Here is a 19,049-nt window from a genome sequence, read left to right on the forward strand (position 1 = left end):
TCTTCAATATTATAAACTTGATTTAGAAAAATAATGCTGTTCTTTGGATATAATGGTATGTGGACCTGACCTTGGGAGACAGGAGGAAGAGCTGTGGACTAGGCAACAGTGAGTTAAGGAGCAGCTCAGCCTGTGGAAAGAAACGAGACAGGGCAAAGTTCTTAGAAGGGACCCCCCCTAGTTTCATGGATTGTAAACATGAGGGGAGGAGAAAGTACTTTCAGACTCACAAGATTACTGCCAGCCTTGTGAGGTCCTGCAGACAAATAGCACACCGGGGACTGCTACCTGTATAGGTAGTCCTTGACTTACAACCACAATGGAGCCCAAAATGTCTGTTGCTAAACGGGGAAGTGATCACTTGTTGTTTGTACCTTATGCTTAATGATTGTAACTATGATTTATGATCTATGACCTGTCACATTGCTGTTGTATATATACCGAGAGCTTCTGCACCGGAGACAAATTCCTTGTATGTCCAATCACACTCGGCCAATAGAGAATTCTATTTTATTCTCCTATACTCTATTTCTCTGTATCTGGAAGAACTATTCTCAGGATCATTATCGAGCAGACCTACTTGGTCACTGAGCAAGAGATTAGTTTAAAGAGGTAAAGGTAAAGGTTCCCCTCGCGCATATGTGCTAGTTGTTCCCGACTCTAGGGGGTGATGCTCAAAGCCGAAGAGCCACTGCTGTCCAAAGACTTCTCCATGGTCATGAGGCCAGCAGGACTAAACATCAAAGGTGCATGGAACGCTGTTACCTTCCCCACATGCTTTCAAACTGTTGGGTTGACAGAAGCTGGGACAACTAACGGGACCTCACTCGGTTACGTGGTGCTAGGGATTCGAACCGCCAAACAGCCGACCTTTCTGATCGACAAGGTCAGGAATATTCATGTGATAAAGAAGCTATGGATTCTGCTTTTCTCCATTCTTCCTTTCAGTAACCTTGAAGCAAAAGAAAAGAGACAAGGAAAATGGATTTCATCTCCCTCATAAAGAAGACTAGTCATCCATTGGAAAATGTGGCATAAGATAGCCCTTTATTCATGCATTTCAAAAAGTGATCTTGTGGTGAATTTGAAGCAGAGAAGGCCTCCAGCTGTTGGAGAGGTTGTCTTGAATGGGTTATCTTGCAGATCATCACTTCAATCTACCCACTTGGCTGGCGACATTTCAACAACACCTTAAAGCGGGATGGGGATTGCGTAACCCCAAAGTGTGGTGTCAAATCTGGTGCTTGGGATTTATCTGGCCAGGATAGCTGGAAGTTCCTGACAATGCTGGTGAAAAGGAGGAAGAGCTCCATCCGTGCCAGGATTTCTCCTAAGCAGAATCTCGGTCCTGAAAAGACAAGGAGAAAGAGGGAAGCCAGACAGATTCAGACAGCTGGAAATTGGCAGCCTGTTACAATTCCTTAGACCTGCTTGGTTCTCTAAAGATAAAAAAGGCCTTAAAATCATCTAGCTGGATCGTTAAACTCATGCTAAACTGAAGGAAACTAAAGAGGAAGAATGGAATGGTTGACTGATTGAAATATTGGGCCAAACTGCAAATATCCTAGAAATAAATTTAGCAGAGATGTTTCCAAGGTTTTTTTTTTTTTGCCTTCTTTTATCCTTGGAAAAAGGGTGGCTCAGTGGCTAAGTTGCTGAGCTTCTCGATCAGAAAGATCAGCAGTTTGGCAGTTCGAATCCCTGTGAATTCTGTGACCAGAAAAAATATTTTTTCAGTTGTTCTGCAATGATAGTTTTCAACAGGGTCCCCTGTGATTCTTTTTGGCTCTCCTTTCCTAGGGAACACTGACATGCAATCAAAGCCCAGGAACAGACTTCCAGGATTTTTTAAAGAAAGGTTGGGTTGTTTGGGATCATTTCATGCTGCAAGAATTGTCAGTCAACGTGTGCATCACACACACACACACACACACATACACACAGACCCACACACACACACACACACACAGAATAGGATTGTGTGCGTCTGTGTGTCTGTATGTGTGAAAGTATGTGTGTGTGTGTGTGTGTGTCTGTGTGTGTATGAGAAAGAGAGAGTGAGAGATATAGAGAATGAGAGAAATACAGAGAGAATCATTCACCTGCTGAAAATGCCAAAAAGGCTTCTGGCTTCACAAACTCTCCCTCTTCATTCAGGAAGTTGGAGGGGTTGAACTCATTGGGAAACTTCCACTGGGATTCATCACGATGGGCAGATTGGATATTGACCAAAACCATAGTGTCCTGCAGAAGTCAAAACAAATGAAGTCATCTTGAAGAAAACCCTCATTGTCAGACATGGCTCTGGATGAATTTCTAGGACCCCATTGAAATGTTGTTGTTTTTTTTTAAAAAAAATTATTAACCATTTCTATAACATATAATCACATGTATATTATTACATAGACAATATCATGTTGTAAGAGAGGACAATATACATGTGCAATCATATTGCTTTAAAATCAAGCCAGTATACTTCCCCCCCACCCTCCCCCCCGAGCCCCCCACCCTCCCCCCGAGTCCCACCCTATCCCCCCCGACTTCCCAGAACCCGTACACGGTATAGATATTTAACAACCACAGTCTAAGATATATTGATAAAAATAAAAGTAAGAAGTTAATAACATCTTTGCGTTGAACTTAGCTCCTCCTTGCTAAACTAACTTTAAACAATTTAAGTCATTCCTTATCTTAAGCATAGGCTATCTGGAATTTCTTAGTCTCATATTTATTTTGTATATAATCGATCCATTTTTTCCAGTCTCGTTTATATCTCTCATTTGAATGGTCTTTAAGATATGCAGATATTTTAGCCATCTCAGCTAAATTTGTGACTTTCAATGTCCATTCTTGGATTGTAGGCAAATCTTCCTTCTTCCAGTATTGCGCCACCAACAGTCTTGCTGCCGTTATTAAGTGCAAAATCAGGTTAACCTCTACAGCTGTACAGTCAGTAATTATACCTAACAAGAATAACTGAGGAGTAAATTTTATCCTTTTTTAAAGAATATTTTGTATAATCCACCATATTTTTATCCAAAATGCTTTAACCTTTTGGCAAGTCCACCATATATGGAAGTATGTAGCATCAAGAGAACCACATCTCCAACATTTGGGTTGTAAATTCGAATACATAGAAGTCAATTTTTTAGGATCTAAATGCCATCTATAGAACATCTTGTAAAGATTTTCTCTCAGGTTTTGGGCTTGTGTGAATTTCACATTTCTTACCCAAATTCTTTCCCACATATCCAACATTATTGGTTCTTCAATATTTTGAGCCCACTTTATCATGCAGTCTTTAATTAATTCTGTTTCCGAATCCATCTGTACTAATACATTGTATATTCTCTTTATATGCATTAAGCTTTGATCTCTTATTTGTTTAAATAGATTATCCTCAACTTGGATAAAACCAATTTTTTGATCTATTTTCCACCTGGCCTGTAATTGCCCATACTTCAACCATGTTTGAGTTACCTTCTCCTCTTTTAGTACCTCTAAGGATTTTAGTTGTAGTACCCCTCTTTCCAGGGTAAGAAGCTGTCTGTAAGTAATTCTATCCTGTTTTTGTGCTATATTCATATTTTCTATTGCATGTCTAGGAATTGCCCACATGGGTATCTTGTCATTTAATTTATGTTGATATTTTTTCCAAACCCGCAATAAAGCATTCCTTAAAATATGACTTTTAAAATTTTTGTCCACTTTTTTGTTAAATAACAGGTAAGCATGCCAGCCATATATCAAGTCATGTCCCTCAATATTCAGTATCCTATCATTGGTTAAATTGATCCAATCACTAATTATGGATAATACTACTGCATCATAATATAATTTTAGATTGGGTAATTTCAAACCTCCCCTCTCACGTACATCTTGCATTATTTTTAACTTTACTCTCGGCTTCTTTCCTGCCCATACAAATTTATTAATACACTCTGCCATTCTAAAAGATTCACATCTTTTTTAAGTATAGGTAACATTTGGAAAAGAAATAAAAATTTGGGTAGAATATTCATTTTCACTGCCGCTATTCTTCCCAACAAAGATAACTGCAACTTATCCCATTTTTTCATCTCTATCTGTATACTATGCCAAAGTGATTCATAATTATACTTATATAATTTCCCATTTGAGATTAAGATATTAACTCCGAGATAGTTGACCTTTTTGACTATTTCACATCCTAACATTCCCCCTAGTTCTTCCTTTTGTTTAGTATTCATATTTATAGCTAATATTTTGGTTTTCCCTAAATTTATTTTAAAACCAGACACTTGACCATATTGATTGATCGTATTCATTAAGATCATACTAGATTCCTGCGGTTGATCCAATATTATAACCAAATCATCCGCGAAAGCACACACTCTGTATTCTTGCTGCCTAATCTTAATTCCATTTAGACCGTCCAAGCCCCGTATTTTGTTCAGCAATACTTCCAAAGTTATAATAAACAATAGTGGGGACAAGGGACAACCCTGTCTTGTACCTTTTCCAATTTGAAAAGAAGTCTGTTAAACTTCCATTGACTATAATTTGAGCCGTTTGCTGTTGATATATTGCTTTGATTGATTGTAAAAAACTTTCTCCTATTTGCATTTTTTGCAATGTTTTCAACAGGAATTGCCAGTTAACTCGATCAAAGGCTTTCTCCGCATCCAAAAATATGAACGCAGCAGGAATTTGATTGTTCTTTCCCAAAATATTCTAATGCATTAATAATTAGTCTTACATTACTTTTTATTTGTCTCCCTTGAATAAAACCTGTTTGGTCACTGTGTATCAATTGTTGAATAACCAACATTAACCTGTTTGCTAGGATTTTGGTAAAAATTTTATAATCTACATTAAGTAATGAAATAGGTCTATAGTTTTTTGGTTGAGTAATATCTTGATCTTCTTTGGGTATCAGGGATATAAAAGCTGTCTTCCAAGATGGGGGCACCTTACCTTCCGTTTGAATCTTATTAAATAATTCTTTAAGAGGTTCTACCATTTCTAACTGTAGGTTTTTATAGTAAGCCGCTGTCAAGCCATCTGTGCCTGGTGCCTTCCCTGCCTTTAACTGCTTAATTACCTGTAGAATTTCCCCCGAAGTTATTGGTTGATTCAATTTTTGCCTGTGCTCTTCTTTAACTAAGGGTATTTTCTCTTTATCTAAGTATCTCTCTATATCTAGACTGTTATTTTATCCCCCTTATACAACTCTGTAAAAAAGTTCCCAGAAAGCCTTTTGAATCTCATCCTGTTGGAACACCTCCTTCTCTCTATAAATCAGTTTAGATATGTTTTGAGAGTTCCGTTTTTTCCTAATCTGATAAGCTAACCATCTGCCAGGTTTATTTGCATTGCAGAAGGTATTGTGTTTTGCGTATGACAAACTAGTAGCCACCTGATCAGAAATCAACATGTTAAATTGAGCCTTTAATATAATAATTGCTTCCTTAGTCTTTGTATCTCCTGGGTTTAGTGTTAACTCCTGCTCTTTCCTCCTAATTTCATCTTCCAATTCTGTTCGTTTTAGCCCTTGTTTATGTCTATGTGATTTATTTATATTTATCAAGACTCCTCTCATATACGCTTTACTTGCATCCCATACAATTTCCATAGGTGTACCCTTATTCATATTAAAAACAAAGTATTCTGTTAACAATTTTTTACAATCATTAATATACTTTTCATATCTGAATAAATTTTCATTCAATCTCCAAGACCTTCTTGCCTGTGCCACCCCTCCCAACTCCATCCAAACTGGATTATGATCTGAAAAAACTCTAGCCGAAATCTTTGTCTTCTTCACCCTGGAAAGCAAATCATTAGTAATTAGTATAAAATCAATCCTAGAGAAAGATTGATGCCTATCAGAAAAGAAGGTAAAGTCATATTCTTCTGCATTTCTTTCTCGCCAAATATCTCTCAATTCAAAGTCATCCATCATATCGAAAAAGGATTTAGGTAGTTTTGCTCGCATCTGAGTGTTTGGGCGAGAAACTTTCTTGTCTCTCTTAGTATCTATAACACCATTCCAGTCACCCAATAGTATACAAGACCTATAATCCCACTGTACTAATTTAGCATGAAGGTTTCTATAGAATCCATCTTGTTGTTGATTAGGAGCATAAATTCCCAAAATCAATGTCTTTTTCCCTTCTAGTACCAGATCTAATGCGATGTATCTTCCATGGGGGTCTGCTTCGATTAATTCAGCTTTCATGTCTTTTCTTAAGTATATAACTATACCATTTTTCTTTTCTATAGCAGAAGCTATAAAATATTGGCCAAGTCTTGGGTTAATCAAATATTTTTGATCGGTTGATTTAATATGAGTTTCTTGCAAACAAATTATATCATTCTTGAACTGTTTAAGATAGTGAAATATTTTCTTTCTCTTCTGTGGAGAATTCAATCCATTGACATTCCATGTTAGAAGCTTAATTGTCATTTTTGGTTTCCTGAAGCTTTTTTAGAGCCTCCTGCATAGCCTGTTTAACCTTTGGCCTGGCTCCTCCCACTGCTTCTAGACTGGTTACTATAGCTTCTTGACCGATAGCAAGTGATTGTTGGAGTTGTTGCAATTTGGATTGTTGCTCCATTCGTCTGGTAATCATATGGTTTGGTCTTTGTTCCATAGCTCCTTGTGCTTCTAGGAGAGAAAGATGATCCATCTTATCTGGTAGTTGTGTGGTTTGCTGTCTATCTTGTCCTTCTTGTGGTCTTTCTCTAGGTCCGGATGGTGCAGGATGTCCAGCCATCAAAATATTGTGATAAAAATCTTGAGCTTTCCATACTGAGTTGAGACGGTATCTTTGCCTGTCAAATGTGAATGCTAGGCCAAATGGTGCGTCCCATCTGTACTGTATCTGACGATTTCTGAGTTCTTCAACTAAAAAAGCATAATCTTTCCTGGATCTTAACATTTGAGGTGGTATCTTTCAAAACAGTCAATTCCTGACCCCCAATTTGAAGCTTAGTTTTATAGGACTCTTGTAGTATCGTATTTCTGATCTCTCTTGTGGTAAAATATATAACAATGTCCCGAGGGAGCTGCTTCTACTTTGCCAGCCAAGAATTAACGCGATAAACTTTGTCAATTTGCCAGTCAAAATTACCCCCTGGTCTTCCCAACAGACCATCAAACGCTTCTGAAAAAAATCTGTTTCAAGTTTTCCTGCTTGTCTTCACGCAAGCCCCTTACTCTTAATGCCATTTCCATTTGTCTGTATTGTATCATAATAATTTCTTTTTCAGCATTTTCAACTTTTTGTTGCACCACCTCTGTTTTCGATGTCAAATTAATATTGGCTTCATAAAGATCATCTAGTCTATCCTCAATTCCGGAAACATGTTCTGTCAATACATTTACAATCCCCAACATATCATCTCTGATTTTAGAGACCCGGGTATCAATTTTATCAGACAACTCCTTATGCGCCATGGATATCTCCTCTTTGAGCCCTTCTTTAAGTTCTTTAAATTTGGCTTCCACCTTTATTGTCTGGGTGTTAAAAGACTCATTCAGTTCCTTCAAAAAGAATTCTTTCGTTAGTGGGTCACCTATAGGGGGCGTAGAGAGCGGAGGCTGCAACTTTGTGCCAGGTATGGGCGATGTGCCAGAGCTTCTGGGAGCCAAGGGAGGCATCTTTAAATTAACATTTGGTTTAGAGGCCATTCCAAGTTTTATCTTCGACCAATTAGTAAAACTCTGCTGGCCAGTTATACAACTGTGGAGCGAGGTAATAAATCACTCCTTTCCTTTGAGGTTTTAAAACTCCGTAGGACTTTACGATGAATTTCAAAGGGTAAACATTGTTACAAAGCAAGTCAGCAAGCTTGTCGCCATTTTAAGTGTCTCTTTGATAGCTAGTTTATCGGAAGAAGATCTTGTAAAAATGAAGCTAAGATTTGAATAAACAATTAAGGTTCTCGCATACGAGTCCTGCTCGCCTTGAAATCAATAAATCAAGCTTTGTTCTGAGAAAAGGAGAGCTTACTTCGTGCTGCAAATGCAGCTGGAATTCCCCGGCACGGAGACAGTTCTTCTGGTGAAAGGTATCTATTTAGAGTTACAACTCTAGGGTTGTAACTCTAAATAGATATCTTTCACCCCGGCACAGCTGATAAGGAGTCGAACTCTGTGGCTTAGTGGTTAACACATCTGCCTAAGATGCAAGACAGCACAGGTTCGATTCCCAGTAAGGGTATGGCTAGCTGATGAGAGCTAAATAGCTTGAAATAGATCTATACTAGTCTCCCTTTATTTATTTATCAGGACAAATACACACACACACACACACACACACACACACACACACATCCTTTCAGAGGATGAATAAAGTGTGCCATTTGTTATTCTATATAGTAGAATAACTATAATTGCCATTTATAGATAATTAAGGCTAATCTAATCTAAGATATGGATAAATGGAGAGGGAACATGAAATATACTTACAATAGGAAACTATTGAGATTTAAAGACAATCACAAATTGGGTGTGTGTAAGGATGCATAATTATATAAATATAATGATGAGAATAGCTGGTAATTGTAACCAGGTCTACATCTTGGCCAAAAATAGGCTGATGTGTGTGTGGTTTAAAAGCACAATTATATATGTATACATTTTTGTTCTCTTCTTTTTTTAAAAATGGAGGAAGATATATGTCAAAATCAGGGATGTGCAGTCACTAGAGGCAAGGGAGGCGGGGCCTCACCAGTCTCCTCAGGGAAAGGAAAGGATTTTAAATAATTTTCTTAAAATAATTAAAGCCAGGGTAGTTGCTACCAGATTTCAAGTCACAGTGGCTTGGTGTCTGCTCTCAGTATTAACTAGGAGGAGGCCAGAGAACGAGGGGCCTCTTTTGCATAAGGATTTTTTCGCCTTTTAAGAGTTAAGCAAGGGTTAACAAGTGAAAAATTTCTTATTCAAATGAGGCACGTATTCTCTCGCCTCCTGTAGAGGGCATTTTTAGAGGCTTTTTAGAGTTTTCTGGGAGCGAGTAGCTCAGTCTGACTTCAGAGCTCTGGCTTTTCAAGAGGGGAGGGGAGGGCTGGGAGAAGCAGAGTTGAAATCGTCTCTGAAACAGCTGGAAAAGGTGTGGGGGGGAGGGGGGAGGAATTCCAAAAATTTGATCGGAAGGCAACAGGGAAAGGGGGGGGGTATGGCAGAGGAGCTGCTTTCAAGCCTTTGGAAAATATATCCAATCCAACTTCGGTGTTTCTGTTTGAGAGTGAGTGAATGAGAGAGGGATCGAAGTTCTCTGTGTGCGTGTGTCTGTTTTTAGAGAGGGGGAGGAAGGGAGAGAGGGAGGAAGGAGGGGGGGGAGAAGAAAAAGAATGGGAAAACTTATTTTGCAAGGGGAAAAAATGCTGTCGCTTTAAATCAGAACTGAGCATGCCTGGCTGTGGAATTCTGGGAGTTGAAGTCCACAAGTCTAAAAACAGCCTCACCGGGGGTAAAGCTGACCGCACATCACTGGTCAAAATTAAATATGTATACCGAAAAGGAATTATAAATACCATTAACATAAAATGGAGCTCGCTGAGAAGCTGAAATACACCAAGTAAATTAGATGAAGAGTGTGAAGTAGAGGAGAGAGGTAAGACAAGAAGAGAGTGATAGGAGAGAGGGCAGGGGGAGGGGAGAGGAGGAGAGAATGAGGAGTGGAAAGGGGAGAGAGGAGAAGGAGAGAGGAAGGGGAAGTAGAGAAGGATGACAGAGGGAAGAAAGGAGGTCGGGAGGGAGAGGAGAGAGGGAGAAGAAAGTGATGTATAAGGTACAAATATGGTGTATGGGGAGCAGAAGAGCCAATAATAGTTTTTGGGAGCTGGTGGTAATTGATGTAAACATTTAATAATACAATATGATGTTGGCTATGTAATACATGTGATTATATATTATGAAAATGGAAAAATAAAATAAAAACTTAATAAAATAGGCAGACAGAGGGAGATACACACACACAGAGAAAGAGAGACAGAGAGATCTCACATCAGACAACTACAGATTTTTGCCTGGAGAATCACCAACGCTATACCCTTCCCACTCAAAGGTTTCTACCTTTACCTTGGGAATTTTGTATCCAAGAAGGTGCACATCATTAATAGTTTTATGAGGTAGTCCAAGTGGAGCTATATTTGATATGCGTTGGATTTCATGAATGACGGCATTTGTGTAGGGCAACCTTATACGATCCTCCTGTTTCAGTCTCGCCTTGTTTCCCAGGATTTTGTCTATTTCCTTCCAGCATTTCTCTGAGGAACAAAGAGCTCAGTTACCTTCTGGAAAACATTTCATTGACTTTAAGTGGATATTAGTTTGCTTCCAAGCACTGTACACAGATCACTGAATCTCCTGCCATGATGCTAACTCCCTTCTTTCCCATTTTATGTAATTGGTGAAGATATTACTATTGCTACTAAAGGGCAGCATTTGACAATTCTGTACCTTGGATCTCTGGAAAGGCCACCAAATAGAGGAATGCCCACTGCAGTGTTACTGAGGTTGTCTCTGTTCCAGCATTGATTAGGTCAAACAATAAGACTTCTAGTTGCTCTTCTTCAAAACTTGAACCTTTCCTCTCTGGCTTCAGTTGGTTAAAAAAAAGAATGGAAATAGGATTGTTAACATCTATGTATTCAAGGGAAGGGAAAGGAAGGAAAGGAAGATAGAAAAAGGGAAGGGAAGGAAGATAGAAAAAGGGAAGGAAAGTCAAGGAAAGAAAGATAGAAAAAGGGGAGGGGAGGAAAGGAAGATAGAAAAAGGGAAGGGAAGGAAAGGAATGGAAGATAGAAAAAGGGAAGGGAAGGAAGATAGAAAAAGGGAAGGGAAGGAAAGGAAGCAAACTGAAGACTTCATTCTGAAAAGTATCACTAAAAAAGAAAAGGAAGCAGGAGGTGGAGATGGAGGAGGAAGAGGAGGAGAAGCAAGCAAGCAAAGAAACGGCAAATCTTTCAAATGCCCAAGTTTCTCCAAAAATTCATCAGGGCAAAAACAGTTCAGGAATTTAATGATGAAAAGGAAGTGTCCCCACTGTTTCCTGGCTGTGGGAGTTGAAGTCCATTTGTCTCAAAATTGCCAAGATTAAGAAACTCTGCTCTACAAGATCTTCATTTAATTGATCTTGAAGAAATTTCCAGGCAGGGAGTGGAATTTCTGCTTACTGTTACTTCTTTCAGAGAAACATCTCCTCCCAGGTTGTCCCATTTTGCACTGCCATCTATACAGTACATCGCACCATTAACTAAGTTTGGGTACTTATTTCACTTTTTACAATATTCTTATTCATATGTAGAGCTTATTAAACTCATCGTTTTTCAGAGAGAGGGGGCGGATTTGTATGGATGTGTAGATGAGAGAAAAAGAAAGAAAAGAAAGAAACAAAGATAGATAGATAGGATGGATAGATAGATGGATGGATGGATAGATAAAGAGAAAAAGAAATAGATAGATATATGATGGATGAATGGATGATAGCTGGTCGATAGATGGATATGGATGGATAGATACGAGATGATAGATAGACTGTAGATATATAGACAGAAAGACAGTTGATAGATGGATAATGCATGTAACAATCTTCAGTTAGGTATTTTGTTGTATCTCTGTATTTATGGCTGAAATAAACTGATTTGATTTCATTTTGGGGCCACCAAAACACAAGAGAGAGACTGCAAGAGAGATAGAAAAGGTTTGAAAAATATTAGTGAGCTGGTTTGCATATCGCAGAAGAGCCAATGTGGACTCTTGACTTTGCGTTCCTTTCAGTGGGTTTATAGCTGCATATTTATAGTATTTATAGCTGCGCTTTGTTTGAAATTCAGATTCAAAGAGTTTGATTTTAACAGGGAAGTTTCACTCTTTGCTAGGTTTACAGAACAAGCTAAGCAAAGACCGATAGCAGCACCCAAATAATTTTCTCTGATTTCCTTCTCCCTGGACAAAATGCACAAGGGGCACAAATTCTGAAAGACTGTAATTTTTTAACAACCCCTCCCCCCCCAAAAGACCTTTGTGGTATTTTAAACACCGGACTAAATTACAGCCATGTGCTAAAGAACTGTTGTACTCGCACAACTTGTTATGTTAGAGAAAGAGATGTGAGATGAAAAAAATATAATATACAAATGAAAAACAAGACTAAGAAATCTACCTTCTGGATTTCTTCCAAATATGCGTCAATGAAATCCCGGGGTTCTCCAAGAGTCAAAGTTGCCTTGTGCTCCTCCATTTCTTTTTCAAACAAAGCAAACATTTTATGGGCATTTGTTAATATTTTCTGATGGGGCAGGGGAAGATTTCTCACTAAGGGCACAGCATTGGAAAGCTGCCAACAAACAGAAGAAAAGAAAAAAAATGGTTATTTGGTTAGAATGCAGTATTTCAGACTATCTCTGCCCACAGACAGAAGTGACCAGCTCATGGTTGAGTCAGCCTTCCCAGGTGGGTAAAATGAGGCCCCAGATTGTTGGGGACAAAAGGCTGTCTCTATAAACTGCTTAGAGAGGGCTGTAAAGCACTGTGAAGCGGTATATAAGTCTAAGTGCTATTGCTTTATATTGAAAGATAAAAGAAATCCCTAAAGGGTTCATATAAATATCTCTCACAGTTTGAAAGGGAGTCAAATGTTGAAATGAACTGAAATTTGAATATAGAACCTAATTCAGTCACTTTGGACACTGGTGACGGAGTTGGTCTAAAAAAACAAGAGATCGTGAATTCTAGTCCCATTTTAGGCATAAAAGTCAGCTGGGTAACTTTGAGCCAGTCAGTTTCTCGCAACCCACAACATCAAGAACCAACCGATCCTGAAGTTGTGGAGAAAACCCTAGAAGAAGAAGAATTATAACCAATTCAATTTGGATAACTGCTGTTATTCAAGAGAGCCTTCACCCACTCCTCCTGGCACTCTGATCAAAGGCCTCTAATTGCAAGGAAAATCCATTTCCCCAGATGGGTGAGACCTTTCTCATTCAAGGTCTGGCGATGGTAACATCAAGAAAATTGACTTTCTAATCCCCACCAGCTGTGCCTTAAATCTGAACGTTTGTCTGGATTCTCATTTAGGATACCAGAGCCCAGGGTCCTGCCAGCAGTCTGAAGTTTTGATGGGTCAGGTCCAGCAGGCATTTCAGGAAGTTGCTGTCATATTCAAAACGTTTCCCAAATATTATGGTGGAAAGTATGTTGGTGACCGCACTTTCAAGGAGCTCGTGAGGCTCCAAAGTTGTGCCTGCAGAATGAAATGAAAGATATCACTATAAATCAGGGAATATTTTTGCCACATGAACACCTGGGACCGTTGTGAAGGACTGAACCAATATGTCTCTGTCTCGCTTTATCTCTATATCTATCTATCTTCATATAATAGTAGTGGGAGAGAAATCTTAGAGAGATAAGATAGAGATCAATGGGTAGGTAGGTAGGTAGGTAGGTAGGTAGATACATTATATATATACCCAGTAAATGGTGGCAAACAGTATTCCAGGAAATCAAAAGTCGGTGACTCGTTTCATTTTCTAGAATTTTAGACATGATGAAACTTCCCACGTAACCCCAAACTTCTATCAACCTTCTGCCAACCAAGAACTAAGCACTTCAACCTTAGAAACATTACAGTTAAATGAAATAAAAGGTAGGTCTTATTTTGGCCAATAGGGCTTCGAATTTTATGTATAATTCTACGTTTCTCCCATTCTGCGTGAGTGCACCAATTCAATTGCCAACTTTGAGGTCAACTGTATCCTATGGAAAAGGGAGCAGCTACAAAAGGACAATTCCCAACCATTCCACCCTCTCCCGGGAAAGCTTACTCATGTTCTCCGTAAAAGCCTGAGTCAAATACGATGCTTCCTCCAGGATCCTTTCCTCCATCAGATTTTTCCCCACGCCAAAGTTTCTGAACAGCCTCAGTGAAAACCTCTTTTGCTCCTTCAACACTTCACCATAAGACTGTGAGATTATGCCTGTCAAGTCAAAGATTGATGCAGGTAGTCCTTGACTTACAACCACAATTGAGCCCAAATTTCCAGTCGCTAAGTGAGACAGTAGGTGAGTTTTGCTCTGTTTTATGACCTTCCTTGGCACAGAATCATAGCAGGTGTTAAGTGAATTATGCAGCCATCAAGCCAATGTGGCTTCCCCATTGGCTTTGCTTGTCAGAAGGTTGCAAAAGGTTGATGGAAGAAATATCCATCATGGTTCAGTTCCAAGTGAGGAGAAATACACTGCAAACATGGAGGCTGATTGGAAAGATAGTTTATTGATGGACAGGAGCACGTGGATTTTAGGTCCTATGCAGATGAGCACATGGAGTGTAGAGTGAGTGTTATTTCTCCTCTCTCTTGGGCCTTGCCCTTGAGCTTCCTGTTCCTGTGCAAGAAATGTATCCTGTAGCTATCTTATAGGTCATAGCTAACTTTTTAGGTTGTCTGAATGAAGTTTGGTTGAACCTTGCTGGGTGATGCACCGGGAGCATGCATCTGGCATGGGTGCGAGTAAAGCAAACTTGCATGGGCAAAATTGCATGCGCACCGAACTGGCAGTTATGCTGGCAGCAACCAACCCCTGCACAGCCCCCACCATTCCCAACCTCAAAACCAGTGAGCAAACTAATGTGCTGAAGCTTATCAGGCTACGGACTAGCCAAATGAATACCTGGTTGGCAGAATTCCCCCCCCCCTATTTTCCTCCCAAAAAACTAAGGAGTGTCTTATAATCCGGTACATCTTATACTCCGAAAAATACAGTAAACTTGAAGAGTCATTCAAACTGCTTGAAAACTGTATCATTACCTTTCTTCTTAGTGATTGTATCAACAATGTAATAGTCTGGTTTCCCAGCAAATTTTGTGCCTTTTATCACGAGGACTTCTTTCACTAGAGGAAATCCGTGAATTAAGACTACGGGTGTGGTTCCCAAATAAAGAGAGTAGACGGGTCCATATTTTTCTGCACACTGAAACGAAACAAGAGGATTATAAGTTATTAGGAAATCACAGAGAACCAATCGCTGCAATGATACGACCAAGCCTCACCAAGGTGATGAACTTGAACAATTACCTGTAGCTCCGTCCTGCTCCATTTTTCAAAGAGATCTGCTGTTACCCCCACCCCACTCAACTTGTACGCATGTTATATACAGAACTTTCACTCGACTACTTAGTAGGAATATTGTAGAGGGAATATATTGTAGAGGGGAAAGGATTTATTTCTATATAACAGTATAACTCTTCTTCCTGCTTTCTGGCATGGTACCTCTTGACAGATGGACCCACTTGGAATCACTTTGTTGTCACTTTAAATGTACACTAATTGCCATACATTAGAATGAAATTTCAATGCATTCAGCTCTCAGAGGTCACCGCCTCCAATATACACTACATAAACATGACAATAATATAAATAAATAATAAATAAATAAGCATATACCCACATAGATTTTATAACACAGAGAAACAATGTTCAGATGTAGAAATGTACGTTGTGAGGTGGCAAATCATTTGAATGTGATATCAAAAGTCCATACTATTAGAACAGATAGAATAGAATAGATAGAATAGTGGAATGGAATGGAATAGAATAGAATAGAAAATATGGAATGGAATAGAATAGAATAGTTGGAAGGGACCATAGAGGCATTCTAGGCTATCCCCCTGCTTATTTTATTTTTTTAGTTACCACTTAGTTTAAGGTGACCAGACATCCCGTTTTTGGCAGGACAGTCCCACTTTTGAACAATTTGTCCCGTGTCCCGTGGCGTTTTAACAAAGTCCCAATTTTTTTTTAAGCACGAAAGGAAAAAACTGCAAAAAGTGACGGGGAGCCCCCCGGGAAAGTGCCCCCCTCCTTCGCCCGGTGGGGTGGTGGTGGCGGCAGCGGCAGCGGCTACTTTAAGTGCTCCCTTGTCTCACAGCCGGGGCCGCTCCAGGCCACCGGCCGCTGACACGTGCTCCTGCAAGAGCCTCTGGGCAGCGCCGGGAAGCCGCAGAGAAGCTTCGCTCCGTTTTTCACTCAGCATTCCCCCAGAGGCAATCTGGGACTTCCAGCAGCGGAGCTTGGAGAAGCAGCGGACGCAGGCCGGGACAGCGGGGGGGCAGCGGGGCACTTTGCATTGCGGGAGCCACCAAACGCCTTTGCTGCAGACCCGGGCGCTTGGTTGCTCCCGCGATGCAATTCCCCCCCCCGCTGAGGCGACCGCTGCCCTGCTGAGCCTCACCAGGTATCAACCTCACCGCACGTCACTGAACGGAACCCAACAGAACAGAATAGGTAGAGTGGAGTTAAGTGGAGTGGAACGGAATGGAATGGAATAGAATAGAATTCTTTATTCGCCAAGTGTGATTGGATACATAAGGAATTTGTCTTTGGTGCATAAGCTCCCAGCGTACATAAAAGCTATAAGTGATAAATATGAGCATGGTTTTCCAGCAACCTCATTTTAATACTGAAGTGTTATAAACAGATTCCACTTCAATGTCTAAATAACCTTTCAATTTTCTCTGTTGGGAAGTAAGGTAAAGGTTTGTACTTTTCTACTTGCATTTTTACATTCTTTCGAACTGCTAGGTTGGCAGAAGCTGGGACAAGTAACAGGAGCTCACTTGGTTACACGGCACTAGGGTTTCGAACTGCCGAACTGCCAGCCTAGCAGCCATTGAGCCATTGTGTAATCCCCTGTCGGGCAATACTTCATGCTTATCCTTCAAATAGGAAGTAGGAACATGCCAAGTTTAATTCAGCTCAAAGAACGATGCATGAGCCGAGGTGGCGCAGTGGTTAAATGCAGCACTGCAGGCTACTGCTAGATCAGCAGTTCAGCGGTTCAAATCTCACCGGCTCAGGGTTGACTCAGCCTTCCATCCTTCCGAGGTGGGTAAAATGAGGACCCGGATTGTTGGGGGCAATATGCTGACTCTCTGTAAACCGCTTAGAGAGGGCTGAAAGTCCTATGAAGCGGTATATAAGTCTACTGCTATTGCTATTGCATGGCAGAATATGTTTTCCAAGAAGGCCCATTTGTACTTACAATAGGCCAGAAACACATAGGAACAACAATGTCCCATTCTCTAACTTTCACATTTGTGAGAATTCACACACCTCCTTGGGGCAAAGACAAAGCGCAAACTCTAACAGCAATTATTGGAAGCCTTTCATCGTTAAAATCTTAAATTAACATTTCATACATTATAAATCTTACACATAACATTTTGGACATTTTATCCAGGGGAATTGCTACATGTTAGAGTTTGTTTAAAAAGAAGTTCCCTTAATTGTATAATAGAAATTTAGCATCAGAGTGACAGAATGGAATTGCAATGTTTACAAGAAAGTGAAAGCAGTGACTTCCAGCAGCTGCATGGCCTTTTTTCCTTCTCCAAATAATTTGGCGGGGTTTAAGGTGGTCTAGAAAGATTTCTGGTTGTATTCTAGGAAATTCCAAATGTTGTTTTGGAAAAGGGCAGAGCTGACCCTTCGAATTCAGTTCAAACATTCATAAACCCTCCATGCAATGCAAATAAACTCTGGAGAATCTTTTGGAAGCATTTCAATGTCCTTGGGGGGGGGGGGGTGGTTAGGATTGCTCCAGATCAAAGGTACCTGGAATCTGATTATCAGCATAACTTTCTCAGCTGTTTAGTTTGGCTCTGTAACCAAACAAGACAAACACGGACTTCAACCGATAATTAGAACTGCAGAAAAAACAATTGCTACCAATCTGCCTTCCATTGAGGACCTGTATGTTGCACGAGTCAAAAAGAGGGCTGTGAAAATATCTATAGACCTCTCGCATCCTGGACATCAATTGTTTTGATTTCTACCCTCAAAACGACACTATGGAGCACTGCACACCAGAACAACTAGACACAAGGTCAGTGTTTTCCCAAACGCCATCACTCTGCTAAACAAGTAATTCCTTCAACACTGTCAAACTATTTACTAAGACTGTATTACTATTATTATTCTCTTCCTTCCTATTACCTATCTCTTCCCACTTCTGATTATAACCATGTTGCTTGTATCTTTATGATTTATATTGTTTTATGTTTCCTAGTATGATTTGATAGCTTATTAGTAACCTTGACTATCACTAAGTGTTGTATCTTTTATTTTTGATGAATGTATTTTATTCTCCTTATATGCACTGAGAGCATATGGACCAAATTCCTTGTGTGTCCAATCACACTTGGCCCACAAAGAATTCTATTCTATTCTATTCTATTCTATTCTATTCTATTCTATTCTATTCTATTCTATTATTTCTCCTCAATGGGCTGCAGGGTGTATTTTCAAGCACATGCAGAAACATTTAAAGACACAGAACTGCTCAGCCACCCTCCTTTTAAAAAAGGCAGCCAAACTCCTTTCTTTTCTGCAAATTGATTGCATGGAGTTTGATATAAGAGCAATTAAGGATTCTTACCTCATCAAGGAAGTTCAGAGGGTTCCTTTTATTGATCTGAAGCAGATTCCAAAGCAGGGGCAGCCTCCACGGCCCAGGGGGAAAACCTTTGGGAGGTTTATTTTTCCAAAACCAGATGAATAGGAAGGAAAGAATGAACAGCCAGCTGAAAACAGCCATATTCAAAGCAGAGGAGTCTGCCTCTGTCTTTCCCTGCTGACAAAAAGTCAATGAGGAAGTTTATTCCCTCAACACTGGGGTGAGATTGGCCAATTGCACATTTGACGCTGCAGCTGGGATCAGGACTGGGCTGTTTTAATCTATTCAGTTTTATAGTATTAATAAGGTTTTGTAACCTTATTATTGGGAGACTTCCCAGCAGAGATGGTATTCAGCCAGTTCCGACAGGTTCTGGAGAACTGGTAGCGGGAATTTTGGGTAGTTTGGAGAACCAGCAAATAGGCTGGCCCCGCCCCTACTGCCTCCCAGCAGATCTTTTTTTGTTGCCCTGAATAGGAGAACAGAGCTGGAAAGCAGGTTAATGGGGTGGGGAGGGAATGGGGATTTTGCCACATCCTTCCCCTGCCACACCCACAAAGCCACACCACACCCACAGAACTGGTGGTAAAAAATTTTTGAATCCCAC

The 19,049-nt window shown here is 40.0% G+C and overlaps 1 protein-coding gene across 6 annotated transcripts in view; it reads right to left on the minus strand.

The window, feature by feature from the left end:
• LOC116518154 (cytochrome P450 2J5-like) overlaps positions 1–18,842 on the minus strand; it is a 36,719-nt gene extending 17,877 nt beyond the window's left edge. For 2 of the 6 annotated variants that reach the window (XM_032231434.1, XM_032231435.1), the window contains exons 1-5: positions 18,425–18,840; positions 14,797–14,959; positions 13,816–13,968; positions 13,075–13,235; positions 12,156–12,329 (exon numbers count right to left, since the gene is read on the minus strand). In XM_032231434.1, the coding sequence (XP_032087325.1) occupies positions 12,156–12,329; positions 13,075–13,235; positions 13,816–13,968; positions 14,797–14,959; positions 18,425–18,583 (810 nt within the window). In that variant the 5' untranslated portion in view covers positions 18,584–18,840. Of the gene's footprint in view, positions 1–1,018; positions 1,349–2,102; positions 2,245–10,069; positions 10,258–10,450; positions 10,593–12,155; positions 12,330–13,074; positions 13,236–13,815; positions 13,969–14,796; positions 14,960–18,424 lie in introns of those variants that run through there. The other 4 variants (XM_032231433.1, XM_032231430.1, XM_032231431.1 and 1 more) reach the window with 4 other exon arrangements.
• Between the last annotated feature and the right edge of the window lie 207 nt (positions 18,843–19,049).

The sequence above is a fragment of the Thamnophis elegans genome, chromosome 14, assembly GCF_009769535.1.
Source record: "Thamnophis elegans isolate rThaEle1 chromosome 14, rThaEle1.pri, whole genome shotgun sequence".
NCBI classification, from domain to species: Eukaryota; Metazoa; Chordata; class Lepidosauria; order Squamata; family Colubridae; genus Thamnophis; species Thamnophis elegans.